This window comes from Polistes canadensis, unplaced genomic scaffold (genome assembly GCF_001313835.1).
Source record: "Polistes canadensis isolate GaletaPanama2010 unplaced genomic scaffold, ASM131383v1 scaffold_17, whole genome shotgun sequence".
Classification (NCBI taxonomy): domain Eukaryota; kingdom Metazoa; phylum Arthropoda; class Insecta; order Hymenoptera; family Vespidae; genus Polistes; species Polistes canadensis.
The window spans coordinates 442520-468142 of record NW_014569564.1 but is presented as its reverse complement, the minus strand read 5'-3'; the positions used below and the strand labels follow the sequence as shown (position 1 = coordinate 468142).

General features: G+C 27.9%; 2 protein-coding genes across 2 annotated transcripts; one reads left to right on the top strand and one right to left on the bottom strand.

The window, feature by feature from the left end:
• Window positions 1–298: 298 nt before the first annotated feature.
• LOC106793671 (dynein heavy chain 6, axonemal) lies at window positions 299–20726 on the top strand. The gene is made up of 62 exons (XM_014760813.1): window positions 299–468; window positions 589–673; window positions 749–851; window positions 942–1125; window positions 1216–1357; window positions 1597–1836; window positions 1939–2095; window positions 2160–2262; window positions 2344–2518; window positions 2894–3063; window positions 3163–3564; window positions 3629–3860; window positions 3943–4092; window positions 4173–4301; window positions 4379–5059; window positions 5187–5333; window positions 5423–5599; window positions 5702–6025; window positions 6143–6253; window positions 6347–6483; window positions 6569–6759; window positions 6834–6949; window positions 7042–7187; window positions 7282–7427; window positions 7608–7740; window positions 7882–8098; window positions 8176–8310; window positions 8395–8580; window positions 8687–8888; window positions 9094–9275; window positions 9366–9589; window positions 9673–9881; window positions 9953–10208; window positions 10369–10560; window positions 10830–11054; window positions 11130–11385; window positions 11520–11710; window positions 11790–11962; window positions 12386–12569; window positions 12642–12813; window positions 12976–13137; window positions 13228–13404; window positions 13509–13705; window positions 13788–14033; window positions 14110–14347; window positions 14469–14771; window positions 15657–15842; window positions 15932–16104; window positions 16186–16546; window positions 16637–16870; window positions 16946–17086; window positions 17191–17381; window positions 17599–18044; window positions 18310–18510; window positions 18596–18694; window positions 18776–18918; window positions 19072–19242; window positions 19328–19507; window positions 19598–19693; window positions 19778–19978; window positions 20030–20147; window positions 20215–20726. The coding sequence occupies exons 1-62, from the start codon at window positions 299–301 to the stop codon at window positions 20442–20444; spliced, it is 12249 nt and encodes a 4082-aa protein (XP_014616299.1). The 3' UTR covers window positions 20445–20726.
• A 437-nt stretch (window positions 20727–21163) lies between these two features.
• On the bottom strand, window positions 21164–25614 carry LOC106793717 (diacylglycerol kinase epsilon-like). The gene is made up of 13 exons (XM_014760875.1): window positions 25287–25614; window positions 24970–25184; window positions 24684–24855; window positions 24423–24553; window positions 24188–24335; window positions 23848–24065; window positions 23632–23777; window positions 23246–23408; window positions 22953–23133; window positions 22738–22877; window positions 21747–22606; window positions 21473–21649; window positions 21164–21380 (listed from the first exon to the last, which is right to left on the bottom strand). The coding sequence occupies exons 2-11, from the start codon at window positions 25144–25146 to the stop codon at window positions 22487–22489; spliced, it is 1596 nt and encodes a 531-aa protein (XP_014616361.1). The 5' UTR covers window positions 25147–25184; window positions 25287–25614; the 3' UTR covers window positions 21164–21380; window positions 21473–21649; window positions 21747–22486.
• Between the last annotated feature and the right edge of the window lie 9 nt (window positions 25615–25623).

Here is a 25623-nt window from a genome sequence, read left to right as displayed (position 1 = left end):
ATAAAATTATTGTACGTAGATAATGCAGATTTATATAACATCAAATATTATCTAATTACCTATTATCTATTCGTATCAACTTTATATCGATTCGAATCATCTCCTAGGTAAAATAAATTCATTTGTTTGATCGATATATTAAAAAAAAATAATTCATTGCATTCTGTGTGTTAATATGAATTCAAAGTACATAAATATATTTAGTGATTGCATTTTATAATTTAATTTTTTACTTACTAACGTTACTTGTACAGATATTGAAAAACTCTTGATAGTAGATAATAAAAAGAAAAATAACATGAAAGAAGAAGAAGATGAAGAAATAAGTGATTCCGAAACTTCGAATATTTATCCTGATCCGAAAAGCAGTGATGAAGATACAATTATAAAATATTCGAAAAATAATCAAAATATTAACGACGTACTTGTTTCTAGAATTTGTCAAGTGTCCGCAAAAGTTTGCAAAAGGTAAAAAAACTTATAAGATAATTTAAATTAAAAACACTTTTTTTGTATTCTTAGATTTTATTCAAATAATATATATATATATATGTATATATATTTTTTAAAGAATACGTTATACTTTAGCGATCCGGATGAAATATTATATTACATACCCCATAAGAAAGTACTCGAAAAAATAGAAAGTAAAGAACAAACACGTGAACCACTAGTGAGTCTGTTCAATTTTATATAATATACAACAACAAAAATTGAATAAAAATAAAACGAAATTATAATTTTGTAGACAGGATTCGCTAAACAACAAGAAGAGATTACTAAAAGAATATTGAAACCTAGTCTTTCACAATTGCAAACAGTAAATGAAGTAAAAACTAAAAGTCGTATAAGTAAGATTTTGTATTTAATATTATATAAAATATTTAAGAATATAATTAAATATTTTATAAAAATGATATTAAAAAATTATTTTTAAACAGTACAGGTACAGCCTAAAAGTTCAATCATCGATGAATCGTATTATAAATCTAAGTCTCAGCCACCAATTATAGTAAATCAATTAGAATTGATTGAACGATTGCGAAACGATCCAGAACATGTATTTTATTACATGGTATATGCTGTTGATCATTCCTCCGAATATTTTACACCATATGCTTTAAGGTAAAATAAAAAAAAAACATTCAAATTATTAAAATACAAAAATGTTACATTTCTAAATGATTTTTTACTAATAAATCAATTGCATTACAGGGTCGTTGAATATAAAGAAACTGGTAATGCATATTTGACAATTAGTACAGATGGTGTAACACAATACAGTCCTGAAGAAGTTACTTTTACACCAATCGAATTGTGGAAAAGAGAATACGTGTTTTATATGAAATTAATGAAAGTACTATATTAAATATTGTTATTAAAAATCTATCAACACATACATGCATGCCGAATAATTATGGCAGTGGTCTCTAACATAAGTTTAAAAAATTAGAAAAATTGATTACATGATTTATTTTATAATAAGTCATAAAATAAATTTTTTTCTAATTTTGTACTTATTTTTAGTCCACTATTGTAATTTTACCGTTCATATATGATAGATTTTATTATGATTATTTACTGTGTTATTTCCAGATAAGAACTTTTGTAATTTTTCGAATGTGGAAAGCTTTTTACACATGGAGAAAGCAAATAACTATTGGAAAATTTATGAAAGTTAGTAATTACATCGAACAAAATCTTTTTATATCTGATCCGATACTTAGCAAAGCGTTACTCGAAATCAATGCTATGTGTTCTGTATTTCTTAATTTAAGTTTTCACGATGTATCTGTCATTGAAAAATTGTCTCTGTTTGATTTTACAGAAATGCAGGTAAATAGTTTGTTTAAATAGAAGAATTTGCATTTCCTCTAAAAAAAAAAAAAAGAAAACAAGAAAGTTTATATTTAACAATAACATTTTTATTATAAATAGTTTCGGAAACTGGAAGATCTTCGTAACAAATTAGACGAATTTAGAAGTTTGGCAAAGGATATCGTTTACAATGCCTGTTTGAAAACACTTCTTGAAGCTGGTTACACACCTGACGATTCAAATATTACAATAGAACAAACTGCATATGGAAAATTAAGTAATAATTTATATAACAAATTAACAATCGTACATATTTATTTGTAATTTATTTTTTTTCACAGTCCCGTTTACTGGAATGAAATTTAAAATGCCAAAGGACGGTGTTTTGAAGATGAGTTACATCGAACAAGCTCGAAAACGTGACAAATGTTATCGTCTTTCTTGGTAAATTAAAGATTATTAACACGATTAAAAAATTTTTATATATAATACATTGTATTTATTTTTGTTCATTTATTGTTGCAGTTTTATTCATCTCATCGACTTCATACAAACGAACATGATGCAAGGTCTTTTGTTTAATACCTACAAAAGTCTTGTAGGTGTACTTAAAAATCATTCAATTTATCTACCCGATGATGAATTGTTAGAAAATAATTTAATCGATGTTGTATTAGAATCTCCTTTGCCACGTCCGCAGGTATCGAAATATTTATAATAAATCAAATATTTAATACGTATAAAATGATTCTACGGTTCTATTAATTTTCGTTGTGACATAATTAATTTGTTTATTACTTGATTTAAAATTTTTATAATTATTCATATTTTTTGTGTAATACTTGAATAAGAGTAACCCTTTATACACAGTCGATAATGTTGCAAATTAATATTGTTTATCAATATAAATTTATTAGCTCCTGATAATAGATAACAAATTTATACATATTTTTAGAACTTGTTACCTATCGTAGATCAACATTACCAACTGTGTATATTGCTTGTTCCAGAACTTAATATTTATATAATATTCGAATAAATAATAATAAAGAATTTTTTCACATTCTTTATTTAGGAACCATATTTTATTGTAGATTTATTAATATCCGTAAAGGATGGAATAACTATGGACCCATCTGAAAATATTTTTCAACAAATGTTTAAAACGTTACAAATAACATGGGAAGAAAATTTACACGCTATCAAACCGTTACTTTCCGATCCGTTTTTTTACACCTTTACCAGGTAAACGCTAAAAATATATGAGTTTCGCGATTTCATTTATTAATTATTAAAGTTATTATTATTTTATAAAAATCGTATTGATTTTTTTTTCGATACGAGGCCAATGATTAATCGTAAAATAGAAAAAAAGATTTGCGGTGAACCACCGGAAATTCTTACCGTATTGAGCATGGATAAATCATTGGAACAATTAAAAGAAGAATTATCGAGAATTTTAAACGATAATATTAATTCTATGAAACGTTTTACGAAACGTTTTCGAACGATACACAATTTTTATTTAGAAGACATGGAATTCGACGAAAACATTATTCGAGATAATCTACGATGTGATTTATTCCGTCAATGGTGTCTTCGTTATCAAAACGAATTGAAAACCATTAATAAAATAGTTGATTATCAACCATTAGGTATTTTTTACGTTCAATTAGAACGTTTTAAAAAAGCAGCTGCCTTAGCACCCGAAAGTAAAAGGACTGTTATTGAAATTGTTATGCCAGGGTAATGTAAATATGTATTTTATAAATATTTTCAAATGTTACATTTTTTCATTTCTTTTATATAGAATTGGTAAAAGTAGAGTAAATGATTTACTGAGTCAAGCAATTGAATCTTTAAATTATTTACAATCTGAGCCGGTATCAACGGATGATTTTGTATCGTATATACAATTCGTTGATAAAGCTCAACATAAAGTTGATATGATGGAGAATCAACTTGATTACGTTAAAGAATTGTACGATACGATGGAAGAATTTCAAATAAACGTGCCAGCGGATGATATAGCGAATTACTTGGTAAAAAAACAAAAAGTAGAAAAAATATTTGTATCCTTGAAAAAAATAATTATTGAATAATTTATTATTTTTTCAACAACAGGGCATAAGTGTGCATTTTACTACTTTGCGTTTAGCTGTCGACAAGAAACTCGAGGAACGAGGAAAATTAATAGCAAAGTTTAATACCCAACTTCAAAAAGATATTGTCTCATTGACGAATAAAGTATCTGAAATAAATGACGAAATTATGGTAAAAATATATTAACATTATTCTAATGATAAAAATATTGTTATTGATATTTTTATGATTGATGATATTCAATATTGCAGCAAACGTGGTTATTGGAAGCTGAAAGTAACGTAGATGAATGTTTAGAAACATTGAAGGATTTAACAGAAAGATTGAATGCGTGTGTGGCTACTGCAGACGAATATCGATCGCATCAAAGAGCGTTTAAAGTATTATAAAACGTGAAATAGAATTATATAAAATATAATTCCTTTATTTCATATGATACAAGACAGTTTTATTGCAGGTCGAAGTTACAAGATTTGAAATGATTGATCTAGTAAAAAATGAATTAAAATTACGTACTTTACTTTGGGATAGTGTTACATCCTGGGCAAATGCACTAGACCAATGGCAATTTGTTGACTTTAATACGCTCAATGTAGAAGATGTTACAGGTTTAACTATGCAAATGTTAAAAAATATCGTCCAAATGGAAAAAGGTTTACCCTCGAACAATATTCTACCAAAATTAAAGGAAGACGTAGAACTGATTAAAAATAAATTACCAATATTGGGATATTTACGAAATCCATTTATGAAAAAACGTCATTGGATTAAAATCGAAGGAATGTTGAATTATAGATTTAAACCGGACGAGCCTTTGACTTGGAATTTATTGGAAAATCTCGGGGTATTTCTTTATCCGAACGAATTAATGGAAATTGCAGCTGCAGCTAGTTCCGAAGCTAATTTAGAAGGAATGATAACTAAAGTTGAAGATTTATGGAAGAATTTGGAGTTTATCATTGTACCTTATAGAGAAGCAAAGGATATTTTTATATTAGGAAGTTTGGAAGAAATTCAATTGGCCTTGGATGAAAGTAATATTAATATACAAACAATAGCAGCATCTCGACACGTTGGACCAATAAAACCGAAAGTTGAAGATTGGACGGAAAAATTGGATCTCTTTACAACGACTCTAGTATAAAAATAAATAAATATAATAATACAATAATAATTGAAAATTATATATAATATAATATATATAAAGAATAAAAAAATAAGTTTTAAATATTATCTTGAAAATAATATATTTTTTAATTCAATAGGATGCATGGCAATATTGTCAACAACAATGGTTATATTTAGAAGCAATATTTTCAGCACCCGACATTCAAAGACAATTACCTATCGAAGCGAAATTATTTCTACAAGTTGACAGATCTTGGAAAGATATAATGAGACGAGCAGCCAAGGTAATTATCAATATATACAATGTAAACTATTTTCTTGCACTTATTAATATACATATACACACACATATATATATATATAATAATTTCAGATGCCGCTAGCCATGGAAGTTTGTACGCAACCTGGTATGCTAGAACAACTCATTGAAAACAATAACAGTCTCGATCAAGTAATGAAATGTTTAGAAGCATATTTAGAAACAAAACGTATAGCGTTTCCACGATTTTTTTTCTTGTCGAACGACGAATTATTGGAAATATTAGCACAGGTAACAAATATAAAACCAACATTGCGTATCAGAATCGAATCTAATTCAAAATGAATGCAACAAAAAATATATATATATATATACTATAAAATAAATACGTAGACAAAAAATCCGCACGCCGTTCAAGTACATTTGCAAAAATGTTTTGACGCTATACATCGTTTGGAATTCGCAACAACAACGAAAGAAGACGAACACGGTGAAGTAATAGCAACCGTTCTTACTAACGATATTATTGCTATGATATCACCCGAGGGTGAAAAGGTTGCTCTTGGTAGGGGTTTACGAGCAAGAGGAAACGTAGAAGATTGGCTTGGCAAAGTAGAAGAATCCATGTTCATAACTTTAAGAATGAGAATGAAATTAGCTATCGTCGATTTAGAATCTCGAGGAAGAGAATTGTTTCTTTCTGCTCATCCTTCACAGGTGCTAGATAAAAACAATCACATTTTAATATAATGTCTTGATCGTAATAAAATGAAATATTTTATTGAAATATATGTTTTGATTATAATCATCCTTCCTATACCACCCCTAAATCAGATTGTACTAACGGTATCGCAAATATTGTGGGCTCGTAATGTTCACCTAATCTTGGATTCAAATGATAATGTTTTAAATTCGATTCAATCGTTTCAACAAAAGTGTTATTCGGTTAAGTATCATAGAAATCATATAACGTATTTGATCTCTACACTAACTTTATCTTTAGTTAACGATTAATTGATCTTAATTGTGCACTTATAGGATCTGAATCAACTAGCAGCTATGGTCAGAGGTGAATTACCAAAATTAATACGCGAGGTAATAATTAATTTAATTACCATTGACGTACATGCCCGAGATATAATCACAATTTTGGTTGAAAATAAAATTGATTCTACGTAAGACTTATAAAATATATATTTTCAATTAGAATTATATAAAAAATAATATACAAGAATAATTAAAATATTAATATTTTCACAGTACATGTTTCGATTGGGTTAAAGTATTACGTTATTATTGGGACGACGAAATTGATAATTGTTTAGCGAAAATGAGTATTTCGGAATATTTATATGGTTACGAATACCTTGGAGCACAAAGAAGACTCGTCATAACGCCACTCACTGACAAATGTTATCTTTGTTTAATGGGTGCTTTGCAATTAGACTTGGGTATAAATTTATTTAATAATTTATTTAAATTATATATTATCAATGTTTTTTTGATTAAACGTTTGATTATTTAGGTGGTGCACCCGCGGGACCAGCTGGTACTGGTAAAACAGAAACGACCAAAGATCTTGCAAAAGCTTTTGCCATTCAATGCGTTGTTTTTAATTGTTCCGAAGGATTGGATTACAAAGTATTCAAAAAAAAAAATCATCACTGAATCAATTTTTATCATTTAAAAAATATAATTCGTGTTAGGATTATATATATTATTTATATTATTAGATTATGGGTAGATTTTTTTCTGGATTAGCAACATCTGGTGCTTGGTGTTGCTTCGATGAATTTAATCGAATTGATATCGAAGTACTTTCTGTAATAGCTCAACAATTAATTACTATAAGAAATGCAAAACTCATCAGAGCTACTGAGTGAGTGTTTTTTAGTCATTATTATCATTCATTTCTTTATCGTCAACAACAACGTAAATATGAATTATACATATTTTTTTACTTATTATTATAGATTTATGTTCGAGGGTCGTATGATCAAATTAGTTATGTCATGTTCAACTTTCATTACTATGAATCCTGGATATGCTGGACGTACGGAATTACCAGATAATTTAAAATCTTTGTTCCGACCGTTCGCCATGATGGTTCCTGATTATAGTAAAAATACAATAATCATTTATAATTTACAACTCTCCCTTTTACAATTTTTTGTTTTCGTAAATGGGTCATCCATCCATTTTACTAACCGTGCCAACGTTGCTTGACTTTAGTTAATCTGACGAGTACTAATAATTCAACATGACTAGACTGTTAATAAATTAAGATATTGTTTTATAGAATTAATTGCCGAAGTAACGTTATATTCAGAAGGGTTTGAAATGTCCAGTGTGTTGTCCAGAAAAATGACACTGATGTATACGCTATGCAGCGAACAATTGTCGCAACAAGATCATTATGACTTTGGAATGAGGTATGAATTAGATAAAAAAAAAATAAATGAATATATAATATATAAAATATAATAAAAATTTTTTTTAACAATAATATAAATACTATATTAATATTATCTAACACTTATATAACAAATATAATTAATATGATTCTTACAAAGAGCTGTCAAAAGCGTCTTAGTAATGGCAGGATCATTAAAACGTGATAATCCTGATAAATCGGAAGACGTTGTTTTGATAAAAGCATTACGCGACAGTAATATTCCAAAATTCTTGAGCGAAGATGCAAACCTATTTCAAGGTATCGTTAGTGATCTTTTTCCTGATATCATAATACCCCTAGAGGATTACGGTATTTTCGAAGAAACAGCAATTACGGTAACACAATTTATCGTTAACCATTTATTATTAATATAGAACAACAATGTTAAAAATATTAATTAATTATTAACAAGACGTTGATAGATAGCGGTAAGCAACCAGAACAATGTACCATAAAAAAAGCTATTCAGTTGCATGAAACTATGGTGGTCAGGCATGGTGTAATGTTGGTAGGACCAACTGGATCGGGCAAATCTACTGTTCTTAATGTAAACAAAACAAAAATTTGTTTAAATAAATTACACTTTACACGATGAATATATTAATAAATTATATTTCAAATCTTATTTCAGACTTTATGTAAAACTTATAAGCGTCTTTATGAAATGGGTGTAGAAAGTCCATATTATCAACCTGTACACATGTATATACTTAATCCAAAAGCAGTTACCATAGGTGAATTGTACGGGGAAGTAGATACATTAACTAATGAATGGCGTGATGGTTTATTAGGTGTTATAATACGTCATGCATGCTCCGTTAGTATATTAAAACGAAACTTATCAATTATACGAAATGTATAAAAACATAGTTTTTAATAATATTATATTAATTTTGGATGGGCAATATTTTTCTTAAACGTAGTTTCAAACAGAAGATCACCAATGGGTTGTATGCGATGGTCCTGTCGATGCTATTTGGATCGAAAATATGAACACTGTTCTGGACGATAATAAAATGTTGTGTCTCGCTAATTCCGAGAGAATTAAATTTACTCCATACGTTCACATGATTTTCGAAGTTATGGATCTTGCACAAGCTTCACCAGCAACGGTTAGTCGATGCGGTATGTGTACGTAAAATAAATAATATATTAATTATTATTATTTAACATAAAATTAAAAATAATTACATATTTATATAATTATTGATATATTAATATTTTTGAATCATTTTCGTTAACAAATAAATTCATTGTTAAATTAATTTTTATGATAATGTAAACTGTACAACACTGGCGGTACAATTTGACTATGTATTTTGAAATGTAGGAATGGTGTACGTTGATCCTGCCGAATTAAAATGGTTGCCACTTGTAAAGACATGGGTACAAAAGCTTCCCGACGAAATATTCACGTTGGAATATAAACAATTAATAATCGATCTTTTCGAAGGATATTTCGAAAATGGATTGATCTTTTTCAAAAGAAATTGCGATCACGCTATCGCACAAGTCTGTTAAACATCATTTTTCTCTAATTTTCATATCGAATTTCATTTTGCAACGTTTTAATATTTGATTAATTTGTTATCTGTTTAATAGGTTGATATCAGTAAAGCCAACATGGCTTGTGGTATAATGGAAAGTATAATACTCGAGCCAAATGTTATCGAAAAAACAACGGAAAGATCACGAATAAAAACATTTCTTACTCAATCTTTCATTTATTCGCTTCTATGGTCGATAGGTGGTAATATCGTTGATGCATATCGTGAATTTTTCGAAGTTTTTGTTAAAGAACAATTCGATGAACATCCAGATGCACGGTAGGATATAACATTTTTTTCTTTTTTTATTTACATTACAAATGAAAAAATAGATAGATTGAAATTCATTTTTATTTACACAGATTACCATCCGCTGATTTATGGAATCTTTACATGAACATTCAAACACGAAGATTAGATTTATGGGTTAAGATAATGCCAGTATTCGAATATGACAAGAATATACCATTTTTTGATATTATTGTTCCGACTATTAATACCATTAGATATGGTTATATAATGCAAAAACTTATCATGATTAACATGCCAGTTTTATTCACCGGTGCTACAGGTTAATATTTTATAACAAGATATTACAAATGAATATTGTTCATTAATAACGATTCGATATATTATTAATAGGAGTAGGAAAATCAATAATAACGAAAATTGTATTAAACACGCTTCAAGAAACTAATCTTTGGGTACCAATTACTTTGATTTTTTCTGCACAAACTAGCAGCGGACGTACTCAAGAAATTATCGAACTTAAATTAGAAAAAAGGAAGAAAGCACTTTTAGGAGCACCCATTGGAAAAAGGGTTTGCATTTTTGTCGATGATATCAATATGCCTAAATTGGATACGTACGGATCTCAACCACCGATTGAATTATTGCGGTAATTTATATATATATTATTTTATAATATAATATATAATACATAATTATTATTTTAATTTCACACACGCACATATTAATAAATAAATTGATCGCGTTACACTAACAATAAGTTATGTAACAGAATAAAATATATATTTCATTTATGTGTCAAAGTATAGACAAATTCTAGACTATGGTGGTATGTACGATCGTGAGAAATTATTCTGGAAGGATATAGAAGACATTGTAATCACGGCTGCTTGTGCACCACCCGGGGGTGGTAGAAATCCTCTTACACCAAGATTTGTAAGACACTTTGCAATGTTATTTATACCATCACCGACGGAAGAATCTCTTAGAGCTATATTTAAGTTAGTATATCGTCAAAAGTATAATCTTACAGATGTAACGATAATTAATGATAATGGACGAAGTTTAAAAATTAAAAAGAAAAGAAAAATTAACATGGATTTTACTCTTTTTATTTTATATTATAATTTTTTTTATTATAAACAAAAAATTATAATATCAATTCGTTCAATTTTTAAACTTCAGTCAGTCCACTGTTATAATTAACGATACATTTATATATTGTTATCGAATAACGAAATCTTTGAACTAATATCATTTTCATTTAAAGATCAATCATGAGAGGATTTCTCAGTGATTTTGTACAACCGATAATTGATCTCGGTGATAAAATAATAAATGCTACGGTCGAAGTATATAAAAAGATTTCTATCGATCTTTTACCTACGCCAGAAAAAAGTCATTACGTTTTCAACTTACGTGATTTATCAAAATGCGTGCAAGGAATGATGCAGGTCAATCCGTCTGTTATCAGAGAACCTAAACAAATGTTGAGGTATTTTTGTATATAATTATTTTTGAAGATTAAAAAAAGAGAATATATATGTATTTATTATGATTATTATTGTAGATTGTTTTATCACGAATGTCTACGTGTGTTTCACGACAGACTGATTAATCCAGAAGACAAAAATTACTTTTATCGACTTTTGTCAAATATTTGTCTTAATACATTTGGCGATCAAGTTATACCATTACCGGATGAAAAAGTTATCGAGAAACCTCCAATTTTACTCTTCGGAGATTTTATTTCCTATGGTGTACCATTGGAACAACGAATTTATGAAGAAATTACAGACACGAATAAAATAAAATCGGTTTTGCAGGTTTAGAAAAAGTTTATTCGTTGCTGATAAATTTATTTTCTGCAAGAAATTTATTTTTCATATAATATAAATCATTTTGTTTGTTTGTTTTTTTTTTAAATAATAAATATAATAAACATATTATCTTTCCGTAGGATTATTTGGATGATTATTCATTAAGTATCGGACAGGAATTGGGAATAATATTTTTTATGGATGCCATCGAACACGTTTGCAGACTTGCAAGAATTCTTCGATCAGAAAGGGGTAATGGATTATTGGTCGGAATGGGTGGTATGGGAAAACAAAGTTTAACGAGATTAGCGTCGTATTTAAATTTTTATCGGTAAAATCATATCAAAGTTATATTTAAAATTTATGCGTTATTTGAGTATATTAAAAAAATGTTTTTCATACTTTGTTAGGTGTTATGAAATCGAAGTTACTCGTAATTATGATAAAAATTCGTGGTTCGAAGATCTTCGTAAATTTTATTTTAAACCAGGAACAGAGGGGCAACACACAACGTTTGTATTCACAGATACTCAGATAGTATTGGAAGAATTTTTGGAAGATATTAATAACACCCTCAATACCGGTATTTTTTTTCAACGCCTGAAAATAGGCATCACTTTATACTACGTTGATAAGGTAGTTCGCTTTATTCGATAACAAATTATTTAGCCCACCCCTCTCAATGAAAAAATTCCTGATTGTATTAACAATACTTGTACGTGTGATGCATAAATGAAAGATTTAAAAAATGGCACTTGCAAACAACATTTTTATGAGTATAAAGTATTGTCTATTTCTAAAAAACGTTATATTAATCTTTGCATCAATATATAAACTAAAAATGAATACTCGTTAAATTTATACATATTACAAATTAAATTAAAAATATAACAAATTTTCTAAATCATTTTCTACGATATACGATATATTATATATTATACATTAATTTATGATTTGAAAATAAACATATATACATATATATGTAACATTTTAATGTATATTACAGGTGAAGTTCCAAACTTATATGAAGCAGACGAATTAGAAAAAGTTATAATCGCAACAAGACCGGCAGCTAAACAAAATGGAATCGATGAGAGTGACAGAGATGCTATTTATCAATTTTTTATCGAAAGAGTTAGAAACTTTTTACACCTTATGATTTGCATGAGTCCTATCGGCGATGCGTTCAGGTAACGATCATAAACAATAAATTATACTTACATAATAAAGTTATTAACAAAATTTATGAAACATTTTCATAGACGACGTTGTCGTATGTTTCCTTCATTGGTTAATTGTTGCACAATTGATTGGTTCACAAAATGGCCAAGAGACGCTCTTCTTTCGGTGGCAGAAAGTTCTATAATAAAAATAGTACCCGATAATGAAGAAACTTTGTCTGCGCTTTGCTCAATTTGTGTTTTGATGCACGAGGTATTAAAAATAATTTAATACAAATTATTATATAAATTAAATACATTGACCGATCACGAGTATACACGCGTTAATATTAATGATTAATCATTAATGTGCTAATATCTACATATATATTATGATATATATACAATATTATTATATTTATACGATATTATATAGACAGTGGAATATGCAACAACTCGATATTTTTTGGAAATGCGTCGTAGATATTACACGACACCAAGCAGTTATTTGGAATTGTTGAAACTTTATGAAAAGACGTTGCACAAAAAGAAACAAGAGATTTTAACGCTAAAGAAAAAAATTTTGAATGGTTTGAACGTATGTATGTAAAAAAAAAAATAGAATATAAATCTGTATCTATATAAAACACACATTATTTATTTATATTATATTATTGTATTATCGCAGAAATTGCACGAGACTAACGAGATGGTAAGCATAATGAAGGAACAATTGATCATACTTGCGCCAAAACTTAAAAGCAGTACAGAGGAAGTGTCGCAATTAGTGAAAATAATAGCGAAGGAACAAATCGAATGCGACAAAGTTAAACACGTTGTAACAGCTGACGAAGCTGCTGCAAAAGTATGCGTTACGATTATTTTATTTAAATGAAATCAAATATTCGCGAGTGTGTATATCAATTAATTTATTTTTAAAATGAAAAATACGATACTCGACTATAACAGATCAAAGCTGAAGAAACTGCAGCTTTAGAAATTGATGCTAGACAAGATCTGGAAGCTGTGATACCAGCCTTAGAGGAAGCTGAACAAGCACTAAAAGCACTTAATAAAAATGACATTAACGAGATCAGAGTTTTCAATCAACCACCGCGTCTGGTTCGGTTTGTCATGGAAGCTGTAAATTTATTATTAGGAGAAAAGTATAATATTTTTTATATGAGCCGATTAGAAAAAAAGAAAAAGAAAAAAAGAAGTGACTAGTTATTGATATTTTTTGAATAGAACCGATTGGCCCACCGCTAAATTAGTTTTAGGCGATATTCACTTTCTGGATCGATTAATTGCCTATCCCAAAGATGACATTAGCGACAAACTATTAGAAAATTTGCAAAAATACGTAAATCATCCGGATTTTAAACCAGAACTTGTTGCGAGACAGAGTAAAGTATGTAAGTCAATGTGTGTCTGGGTAAGAGCAATGGATGGTTATGCCAAAATTTATAGAGTAGTTGAACCTAAACGACAAAGGTTAGTTACGAGAGTTAATAAAAAAGATAAATGTTACAAAAATATGATAAATGTTACAATATCATTTGTAATTCAGATTGAAGGAAGCACAAAATGAATTATGGACGATCGAGAGTCTGTTGGCTAAGAAACAAAAAGAATTGGCGGACGTTGAGAGGAAAATACAATTATTGCAAAAACAATACGATGCTGCTGTTAATAATTTAAATTATTTGGAAAACGAAATGACACTTGCCGAAGCTAGATTGAATAGATCGGGTAGATTAACGTCGGCTCTTAGAGACGAAAAACAACGATGGCAAACTATGATCGAGGTAAAACATACAATATAAAAAATATAATTAAATTAAATATGTTTATATAATATATAAAATTTGTTACTTATTTCTTTGACTTTTCACATTCGTCTCGTCAATTAAAATTATTTTCTCGAAGGAATTTGATAAACAGATGTTAAACATAACTGGCGATACTTTGATCGCATCCGGTGCATTGGCTTATCTGGGTGCGTTTACAAATATATATAGAGAAGAATTAATGGGAACGTGGATATCGAGGTGTAATGATTTAAAAATAAAAACAACTACGAATTATAATTTGATCAACATACTCGCCGATCCTTACGAAATTCGTTTATGGAATGTGCACGGTTTACCGAGAGATCAAATTAGCACCGAAAATGCTATTATAGTTATGCAAGCTAATAGATGGCCTCTTATGATTGATCCGCAAGAACAGGTAACGGTATATCGATATATTTAAATTTATAAAAAATTTATAAAAATTACATATACTTCGAATAAACAATTACGATCTGATACTTTTGTTAGATAAAAATGTTCAACTCAAAGTAATAATTGACTCTAAGAATGTTTAAAAAAAATGTATATCAGTTTAAACGATCAAAAATATTAGTAGAGTACAGTAATGCGTTCGATTTATCTTAATTAATTAATAATTAATTAAAGGAAATGTCTATATTGTTATTTAAAAGCACGGAGTATATTTCTGTGTATCTTCCTCGTCGAAATCCATCTTTAGACTGGTACGTTGTCCTCTGTGAAAGTTCTTTTATTAAATGTTGTTTATATGATCTTCCGTATAAGGAAATTCTATTTATTACGAATATTATTTTTCTTATGTGCGTATGTAGCCTCAGGGAAGTCATATAAACAACATACAATAAAAAAACATTCACAAATGACAACGTGCCAGTCTAACGGTGGATTTTAAAGAGGATGGTACATCGAAAAGTAAATACACGTTTTTAGATTACAATATACATTTCCTTCGATTATTTGACAATCAATTAAGATAAATTGAACACAGTGTACTGTACTCTATTAATATTTTCGATTGTTTCAATTAAAATATATTTTTGTAACGTTCCCGACCAGTAATAAATTTAATACTCGTCACTCTAATTCACTTTTTATAAATAAAACTTTTAAATATTAAATTCATTAAATATGTAATTAAGGTATATACTCTAATTACATTTATTTCTAAATTTGCTTCATTTCAAAAACGTTATATCAATAATTTTCAAATAAAAATTTAATAAGCTTAACGGTGTACGATTTTAAAGGGACGCTCACTGTATATCATTTTTCTTATGATTAGGCTAATAGATGGATACGAAATATGGAAAAGGAAAATGATATAAAAATATGCAAATTAACAGATCATAACTTCATGAGAATTTTAGAAGCTTGTATAAGAATTGGGGCACCTGTGTTATTGGAGGAAGTCACTGAAACGTTAGATCCAAGCTTAGAACCTGTTTTGCTTAAACAATTATTTGTACAGGTAGATATGTATAGATATATAAGTACGTTATCAATAAATTCGTTGTTTGAATTAGTAATTATTTATTATATTGTATTGTATATGTATAGGGTGGAAGAACTTTGATACGGTTAGGAGATAGCGATATTGAATATGATAAAAATTTTCGATTATACATAACAACGAAAATTGCCAATCCTCATTATTTGCCAGAAATTTGTATAAAAGTGACAATAGTCAATTTTACGGTTACTTCGCACGGTCTTCAGGAACAATTGCTCGCGTAAGTTATGTTCTATTTAAACATTCATAATTTTATTATAATACAATTTAAAAATGAATAATATAAATTAAATGTTAACAGCGACGTTGTACGACTTGAAAGACCCGATCTTGAAGAAATTAGAAACGAATTGATTGCTAAAATAAATTCTGATAAAGGACAATTGCAAAGCATCGAGGATAAAATTCTAACGTTACTTTATGGATCAGGTGATGATATCTTGGATAATGAAGAACTTATAGAAACTCTTAACGAAAGCAAAGAAACCTCGGCAATTATTGCTACGCGATTGATCGAAACTGAAGCAACGGAAGAAAAAATATCGATTGAACGTAATAAATATCAAAGCGTTGCAAATCGTGGTTCTGTTTTGTACTTTGTCGTTGCCGATTTAACTGACATTGATCCTATGTATCAATTCTCGTTAAAATATTTTAATCAGGTTAACATTTTCGATATAACGTTTAAATACAATATTATTTATTTTTTTTTTTAATTGATAAATCTTGACGATTATATTATTTATTCTTAGGTATTCAATGCTGTGATTGAAAGTAGCGAAAAAACTACGACGCTCCAAGAACGTCTTATTATATTGAACAGGAACACTACAATTGCAATTTATATCAACGTTGCTCGTGGTCTTTTTGAAAAACACAAATTAATATTTAGCCTTATGGTGAACATAGCGATACATTTAGACGCAGAAATTATAAATTATTCACAATGGAATTTTATTTTGCGCGGAGGAAGTCAGATCAAAGTTGTAAGTTGATTAATATAAAAACAGTAAAAATACGATAAAAATTACATTCATTATAGATATATTCCTTTTTAAAAGAATAAAAAACCGGATTGTCCAACATTGACGGATATTATGTGGAACAATATTAATTATCTTGCTAGTACTTCGGAAAAATTTGAAAATATTTTAGAAGATGTACTGAAAAAGATCAATTTGAAACTTGATTATTTAGAAGAGGTAATACATATTACTTATTTTACATAGATACAAATTACCTATCAAAAATTTAAAATTATTATACCTGCTAATTTTTGTCAAAATCTAATATACTTTATCTATAGGAAATTAATTTAAATCCCAAAAATGTGACTAGAGCAACGCACGATTGGAATAATATATTAAGTGATATTGAAAAATTGATGTTATTAAAGTGTCTTAAAGAAGAATGTCTTATCTTTGGATTTACTGCTTACGTATCGAAACATCTTGGTCAAAAATTCGTAGAATCACCAGCAGCGAGTCTTCATTCACTGTACGGATAAAATGTGTTAACATTTTTATTCAGATTTATTAACACGCGTCAATCTATAATTACGACACTGAACTAAATCGAAAAATTGGAAAAATTGATTTTAAATTACAAATATTTATAAAATCAATTTTTACATTTTTTTTCAACTTTCTCCATTGTCATAATAATAACAAATTATATAATATATATATATTAATTTTTCCATTCGTTTTACAAGTTTTCCAGATACATCTAACAAAATACCATTAATATTTGTACTCACTACTGGATCCGACCCTTTCAGTGGTTTTCAAAGATTCGCTATAGAAATAGAATATTTCAATAGATTCGATTCCATATCTTTAGGACAAGGTCAAGGTCCTATCGCTGAAAAATTAATTAAAAATGGCATGAACGAAGGCAGATGGGTATTTTTACAAAATTGTCACTTGGCTGTTTCGTGGTTGATCAATTTGGAAAAAATTGTTGCGGATATATCTGAAATGCCTGACAATGAATTGCATACAGATTTTCGATTATTTTTAAGCTCAATGCCGAGCACCGCCTTTCCAGTTTCAATTCTTCAAAATGCAGTTAAAGTTACAAATGAACCACCAAAAGGATTGAAAGCTAATCTCAAAAGGGCACTTTTAGATTTACATGAGGATTTTTTCGAGGATAATGGTAAGACTTTTTATCTTTTGTAAGCCAGCAAAAGAGTATAAGTTAGTATCATTAGTTTTACAGTGAAAGCACTTATAATATTAAATATTTAAAGTGCAACGTAAGATCAGGTGGTAAATTTTGGACATTAAAGTTGATAACATGCGTCTCGTTCCGTTGGACTTATAAAATACACATATACTATGAACAAAGAACAGTAATGTTTAATGTTTGATTCATTATATATATATATATATATATACTTTTTTTAAATGTTTATATGCAGTTCTGAATGAAAGTTGGCGTAGAATGATATTTGGTATATGTTTCTTCCATGGAATTATTCAAGAAAGAAAAAAATTCGGTCCCTTAGGCTGGAATATACTTTACGAATTTAGTGATAGTGATCGAGAATGCTGTTTATTGAACTTGCAAATTTTTTGTGAAGGTGGTACAATACCATGGGATGCGTTAACATATATCACAGGTAAGTATTTTACAAAATCATGATAGAAAAAAATTGAACAATTCAAAATATATTAAATATATATATATATATATTTTTTTTTTAGCTGAGATTACATATGGAGGAAGAGTAACAGACTTTTGGGATCTTCGTCTTCTAAAAACCATTTTAGATATATTTTTCTCCCCTAAAACTTTAGATATTGGTACATATTTATTATTGAGAAAAAAAAATTAAATTATGTTATATAAAAACATTAATGATCGATTTAAATATATTTTTTTAGATTATATTTATTCAGCATCTGGTATATACTACTGTCCAAAATATGAAAAGCTTAAAGAATACATTGATTTTATTGATATTTTTCCAATTGTTGAGGATTCCGAAATTTTTGGGATGCATGAAAATGCAAATATAGCCTATCAGGTAAGAGCGCACATAATTGCATAATTAATAATAAAGTTACTACAATAATTCTATTAATATGTATAGGTGTATATTAAATGCTAATATTAAATATAAAAATTAATATTTTAAAAATATATTATATACAAATGATAACTTTAAAATTAACTATAGCTGAAAGAGACTCAATTTATTATAAATACTATATTGGAAGCACAACCTAAAGAAAGTATGGTATCAGATATTAAATCTACAACAGATATCGCATATGAAATGGCAGATATGATTATGGATAGAATACATTTAAACATAGATTCTCAATTGTGTCACTCTTCACATTTCACAGTAAAATTAAAATAAATCTAAAATTTTATCATAATATATATAAACAAAATATTACAAATACTTTTACCATATTTCTAACTTTTAGGTAGATGCAAAGGGTAGAATACCATCCTTTACTACAGTTCTTTTGCAAGAAGTAGATAGATATAATAAACTCTTAGCAAAAATACATGCCTCAATGGAAAATTTACAACGAGCTATTAAAGGATTTGTTGTTATGTCAGAAGAACTTGAAACCGTTTTTACAGCTTTAATAAATAATCAAGCAAGTTTTTATAATTAAATAAATACAAATATTTACAAATATTGAAAGTATAAAAATAAAAACATGTGAATATTAATTTAATAAAATTAGGTACCGCAATTGTGGCACAACGTTAATGTATATCCATCTTTAAAAACCCTAGGAAGTTGGACAAAGAACTTGGAACTTCGTATTGATTTCATAGAAGTAGATTTTTTTCAACACGCATTTAAGTAGCCTACAACACATTTCCAACTTTCTTTTTCTTTTTCTTTTTCTTTTTATGAATAGATGTGGTTGTTACATTCCACGCCATTGTCTTTTTGGATATCTGGACTATCATTTCCACAAGGTTTCATAACTGGCATATTACAAACCTATGCAAGGAAGTATAACACCCCAATCGATCAATTAAAATTGGATTTTCAAGTCACTGAAGTTGTTCTACATCAAGAAGATATAGAAACTGCGCATAAAAAAGCGAATAAAGAAGTAGATATATATATGCACTGTTATATAAATACTTAAATTTCTACTTTATAGGTACCACAAGCATATAAGGGCTTACAAGTTCCACAAGACGGAGTGTTTATACATGGTCTATTTATTGATGCTGGTAGATGGGATTTTCAATTCAAGATTTTAGTCGATGCAAATATAGGTAACTTGTAATAAGAATAAATGTTAGTCTAATGAACTCTAATTCTATGTTATAATAAATATTATAGGTGAAATGCATCCCTCACTTCCAGTTACACATGTGAATCCAATTTTACAATTACCAGAACAAGATTTAAGATACGTTTGTCCATTATATAAAACTAGTTTACGTGCAGGAGTTTTATCTACAACAGGTCATAGTACAAATTTTGTTTTACCTCTATTACTCCCATCAGTTCAACGACAATCATATTGGATATTGAAAGGAACAGCTCTATTAATCGAAATACCAGACTAATTATATATGAGATTCATTACAGTCCTAATTTATAATATTCTAATAAAATAACAATTATTTCTCATAATTAAAGTAATATTTACTTTGTTTGTTTTATAATAAATAAAAATAAATACACAGACATAATTAGTACGATATTAATATATATACTTAACATAAAGTTAATATTAGATCTTATTAAATTAAAGCGTTTTTAAGGCACTTGCTCATTTTCTGTTTTAGTATATAAAAATATTAGAAAATAAATTCTCTTTGTTTACATCTTAAAACATGAGCATGATACTGATAATCTTCCTTATCTATAGACCATCTTAATAGCATATAAATAGTAAGTATCGAAGCCAGTAGAAATCTGTCAAGGCTATAAAACATTGAAATTATTATAAATAAATTTCAATTATAAACAAGATATGATAATATTATCTGTGACAATATAGCAAAATTAATTTTACCTCATAAATGGATGTACCCATAAAATTGTGAGAAAACCAATGAAACTAGGATGTCTCATATGTGAATAATATCGTTGTAATTCTTTAGATTTTATATTCATAGGACTAGGCCTTGCTGTAATCTTATAATAAACTTGTCTAAAACCAATCAATTCTGAAATATCCATTGTTAAGCATCCGCTATATATGATAAACCAACCAAGGATATGTATGAGTATAAACGTCGACCATAATATATTATTATTAGATATATCTATATTCCAAATATTTATCCATGGTATTATTTGCCAATTGTCCAGTAAAAAAGAAAGAACAGCTGCACTACATGTATTATACAAACTTCTTTCTATCTCATCGATATATAACTTTTTCAAGAAATTTTTCACAGTGGCATTAGCCATAAACGAATGTTGCAATATGAAAAGACTTAATAAACATGAATCTATTAATAACGACCATAACGTAGATAAATTTAGATTTCCATCTGTAAATAAATTTATATATATATTACTTGATATTCATCAGTTTACTTTATTAAATATTACAACAATAATTTTTTTATATCAATTTAATTACCTTCAGTGGACATAAGTTGAGTACTCTGATGTTCATTAGAATTGGAAAGGAAATATATCAATTTACGTAGAACAAAAAAAATGTAAAAGAAACTTGTTATACATAATATCACAAAAAATGTTTTTCTGATCATCATGCCCATAGAAATGAAGTAATGACGTAATTTGAAGTCTAAAGCTAAGAAATAATTAATGACATCATTCATTTGTGTATTATTATTTTTAACGTTATTTATATATATTACTATATTTAAACGAAATAATATTTTACTTACAAAATGTAATGCTCCAAATACAATCTCGTTATCCTTGAAAGCTAAACATAGCTTTCAGTAAATTTAACCGTGTTAAACATTGAACTTCTTTTTCAGACATTGCATATTGCATACAAAATCCATATCAATATATACTAATGCAATGTTCACTCTTTAAAATATTCATTCTCGCAGAGTTTGCAAAACAATTTTGAGAACCCATGTATAATGACAGCGAAACACTAAACATACGAAACGAATCATATCGAAGGTGGCGCTACAAGCTTTTTTGTTTCTATTATACTTTTATAAGATAAAATAGAAATGCGTAATCTCAGCCATCTTGTTACTTTTTTGTATCTAGTTTATAGATGACGCTTCATCTCAATTTTATCTTTTTAAACTACAGTAACTTTATACATATAGAATTTTTTTTTTCAAATGATCAAAAATTGTAAAAATGACTCTAGGGATCTATAAATTCTTGGATAAATAATAAATTGTTAATAAATTTTCCTTCATTATATACATTTATTAATATTTTATAACCTATTTGCCAACATTTATATCTTCTTTCAAGAAATTTATTCCGAACATTAATATTTAACAATATATTTTAAATTATTTCTTAAAATATTGTCGACTAGATTTCTTTTAATACATTTTTTGAACATTTATTTCAAATATCAATTAAATACTGATTTTTATATATATGTAACTAAATGCATTTTTATACCCGTAATGCACGTAAAAGGGTAGGCTTAATAATGTTTGTTCTTCAACATCAAAGCTTGATTGCAGAAACTAATGGTAAACTCACAAGGATTTTGATACCAAGGCTCACCATCAATTTGTATGGCACATGATTTCAATAACTTCACCTAAGTATGCATCAAAGTACTGTAACTTATTAACTCGGCCATTATTTTACTTAAACGTTAAATAAATTCAATTAAACAAAATTGAATAATAAATATAAGAATAATAAATATGTATATAAATTATACTGTACTTTTACAACGCTAGCTTGTCCCAATCGATGTGGTTGAGAATAACCAACTTGTAATTGAGCCATGTGAAAAGATGAGTAAAGAGCGCAAACCTCTAATTTTTTATCGTCAATTTTTTGAGCTCCTACTTCGCTTTGTCCGCCTAATCAATTTTATGAAATTTGTTTAATAATTAAAAAGAGAGAACGCACGCAAAAAATAGCTAAAAAAGAAGAACCTTCCAATCCTATATTCCAGAGGTCAACACCAGCAGCCCATGATGGAATGTTAAGTATAACTATGCTTTCTATGGAAGGTAAATCTACTCTTTCATCGTCTAAGTAAACTTCTAAATTCTTGTCAAGATTTTTGCATTCTCTTTCCATAACTTGTTGTGTACCAAAGCATATATATAATAACTGCAAAAAAAGTACATAGCTATAAAATTCTTATTTATACAATTATAATACTCAAAAGGTTAATTAGAAAGTTTGCAAGATAATTATTAATTTGACAAATTAAATATGATACCTTATTAAAAATTCTATGACTGAATAAATAAAAACGACTTTGCCTTGTGCGATGGAAATCTAATGTTACTTGCGCGTCCACTCCTACACTTAGATAATTATACATGAAAAGATTTTGTTGTGATCCTGCAGATCCATTTTGTGGCTTAACCGTTACAGCCCATCTATACATAATAGACATTTAAAATGAAATAAATATAAAATTAACTCTTTGCGCTATGAAGTTATCGTTGATATAATATTTTTTTTAAACTCATGAATAGTTTCAAACTTATTATATTAAAAATAAAAAATATTAGATCAGAGTTGACCAAGAACATAAATTAGAAAAATAAATTATAGTGCAAAGAGTTAAATATACAATTAAAATATAACCACTCAAATCACCTATCAAAGTTGACCTTTTCAGCAAGTTGTATCTTTTGTAAAATTTCACTAGGATCTAAATTCGAATCATGCTCCTTACCCCATCCCAATACTCTCGACAAATCATTTCCTGTTCCTAAAGGAAGTATTGCAACGGCTGGAACTGGCTACATAAAATGATATTTTCTTAATTTTGACTGATTAATTATATCCATAACAAATCGTGTCAAAGTTTACCTTTAATTGTAATTTATGAATAATATTAAGTAACCAAGCAATAGTTCCATCACCCCCTGCAACAAGAACTGTACAGGGGGTATTTCCAAGTAGACGACACCACGTAAGTATTGCTGTTGGATCTTGCTCTGCTAAATCCATAACTTGTGCAGGATTTAATAATCCTCTAAACAATGATAAAATTTCTTCCCCATCATTATTACCAGATTTCCTGTTTCCTATAAAGTAAAATTACTATATATCTTTTATTATATTCAATAAGATTAGAGACTGAACACTTTTTAGTAGAAAGCAATAAGATGCAACAATACAAATGTTTATAACTACATTAGTTAGTTACCAACAACAATAAGAGGATTCCAATCATTCCAATCAGGTTTTATAACTGAATGCAGTGCTAACTTGCGTCTCATTCTTCTGCGCTTACTTATAGCTTTTAAGCTTTGCGGTGGAATTATCATTAATCTAAATCTACCAAAATCACATACCTACGATATAAAACTATTTAATGAGAAATTCGTGTTTAAAAAAAAAATAAATAAAATAATTCAAAGTTACATATTTTCAAATTCTACCTCAGATATTGAAAGTTTACAAGAATCATGAACGCTTCTTTGACACCAACAACACCACCAATCCATAAGGCCGAGTTCTGTGTCGCATTCTTCATTACAAATAGCACACATCGCTACTACTGGTAAATTACCTTTTATTTATCAGCCGTAGGAAATTAAAAATATTTATGATTATGATAAAGAAATACTCTTTAGTAGTGTCAGTAGCAATACAAATAATGCTTTCTTATATTGAAGATTTATAATCGGAAACAATTATACCTTTAATCCAATGATGTAGCAATTGCTCATTATTTTCCATAGTAATAGCTTTACAACGAAGTATTTTGTTTGCTGTTTTGACACATCCAAGATCTGCACATACTCCACATGAATCGCATAATAAACCATTGATATTTAATAATAGACTTTCGCAAATACTGCAGTAATATGCCTACATTATATAGGAATCAAATTTTTAAGAAATATACACTTAAAGATTTTCATTACTATTTTAAATATTTTTGTTGCTGAAACTTGATATATAATAAATATTATATTATATTACCTTAGTTACTTTTCTTATGGGTTTCCAATTATGTTCTTGAGTAACATCTCTTATATGGATATATGTCTCTTCTGTAATGCGTCTAAAGAAATTAATAACTAATACAAAAACTAACATAGTAGATAATGTTGGCAGTATAACAGTTTTAAATCCCTCCTCCCACATGTTTGTCTGCATAAATGTAATTCAATGTAAAATGAAAATTTAGAAATAATCTGAAACAAAAATAACAATACATAGTCAATAAATTAATTGTCATTAATATTTATCTTTAAATAATATAACGGGAATTCTAATAATTACAAAAAATTACTTACATCTATTAATTGTTAATTTCAACACAACATTCGTTAATTATTTAATTATATTTTTATTTTTCTATGAATCCGCGTGATTGACAACTTCATCGTATTTGAATCTTGTGCACTATTTATTACATTGTATGCAAAACTAAAAGAAATACAATCTTTTCATTGCCAAAATTTCGTATTTCCGAAATGCAATATAAAATCATTAAATATATGCATTTCGAATCTTCTTTTTATTGGATATTGCGCCTTGCGAAGTACACAAAAATGTCAGTAATCTTTCTCAACACTAATTAACATTATCTCATCTTCAGAATGTCACTATTAAACCACTATTAGCTGATAA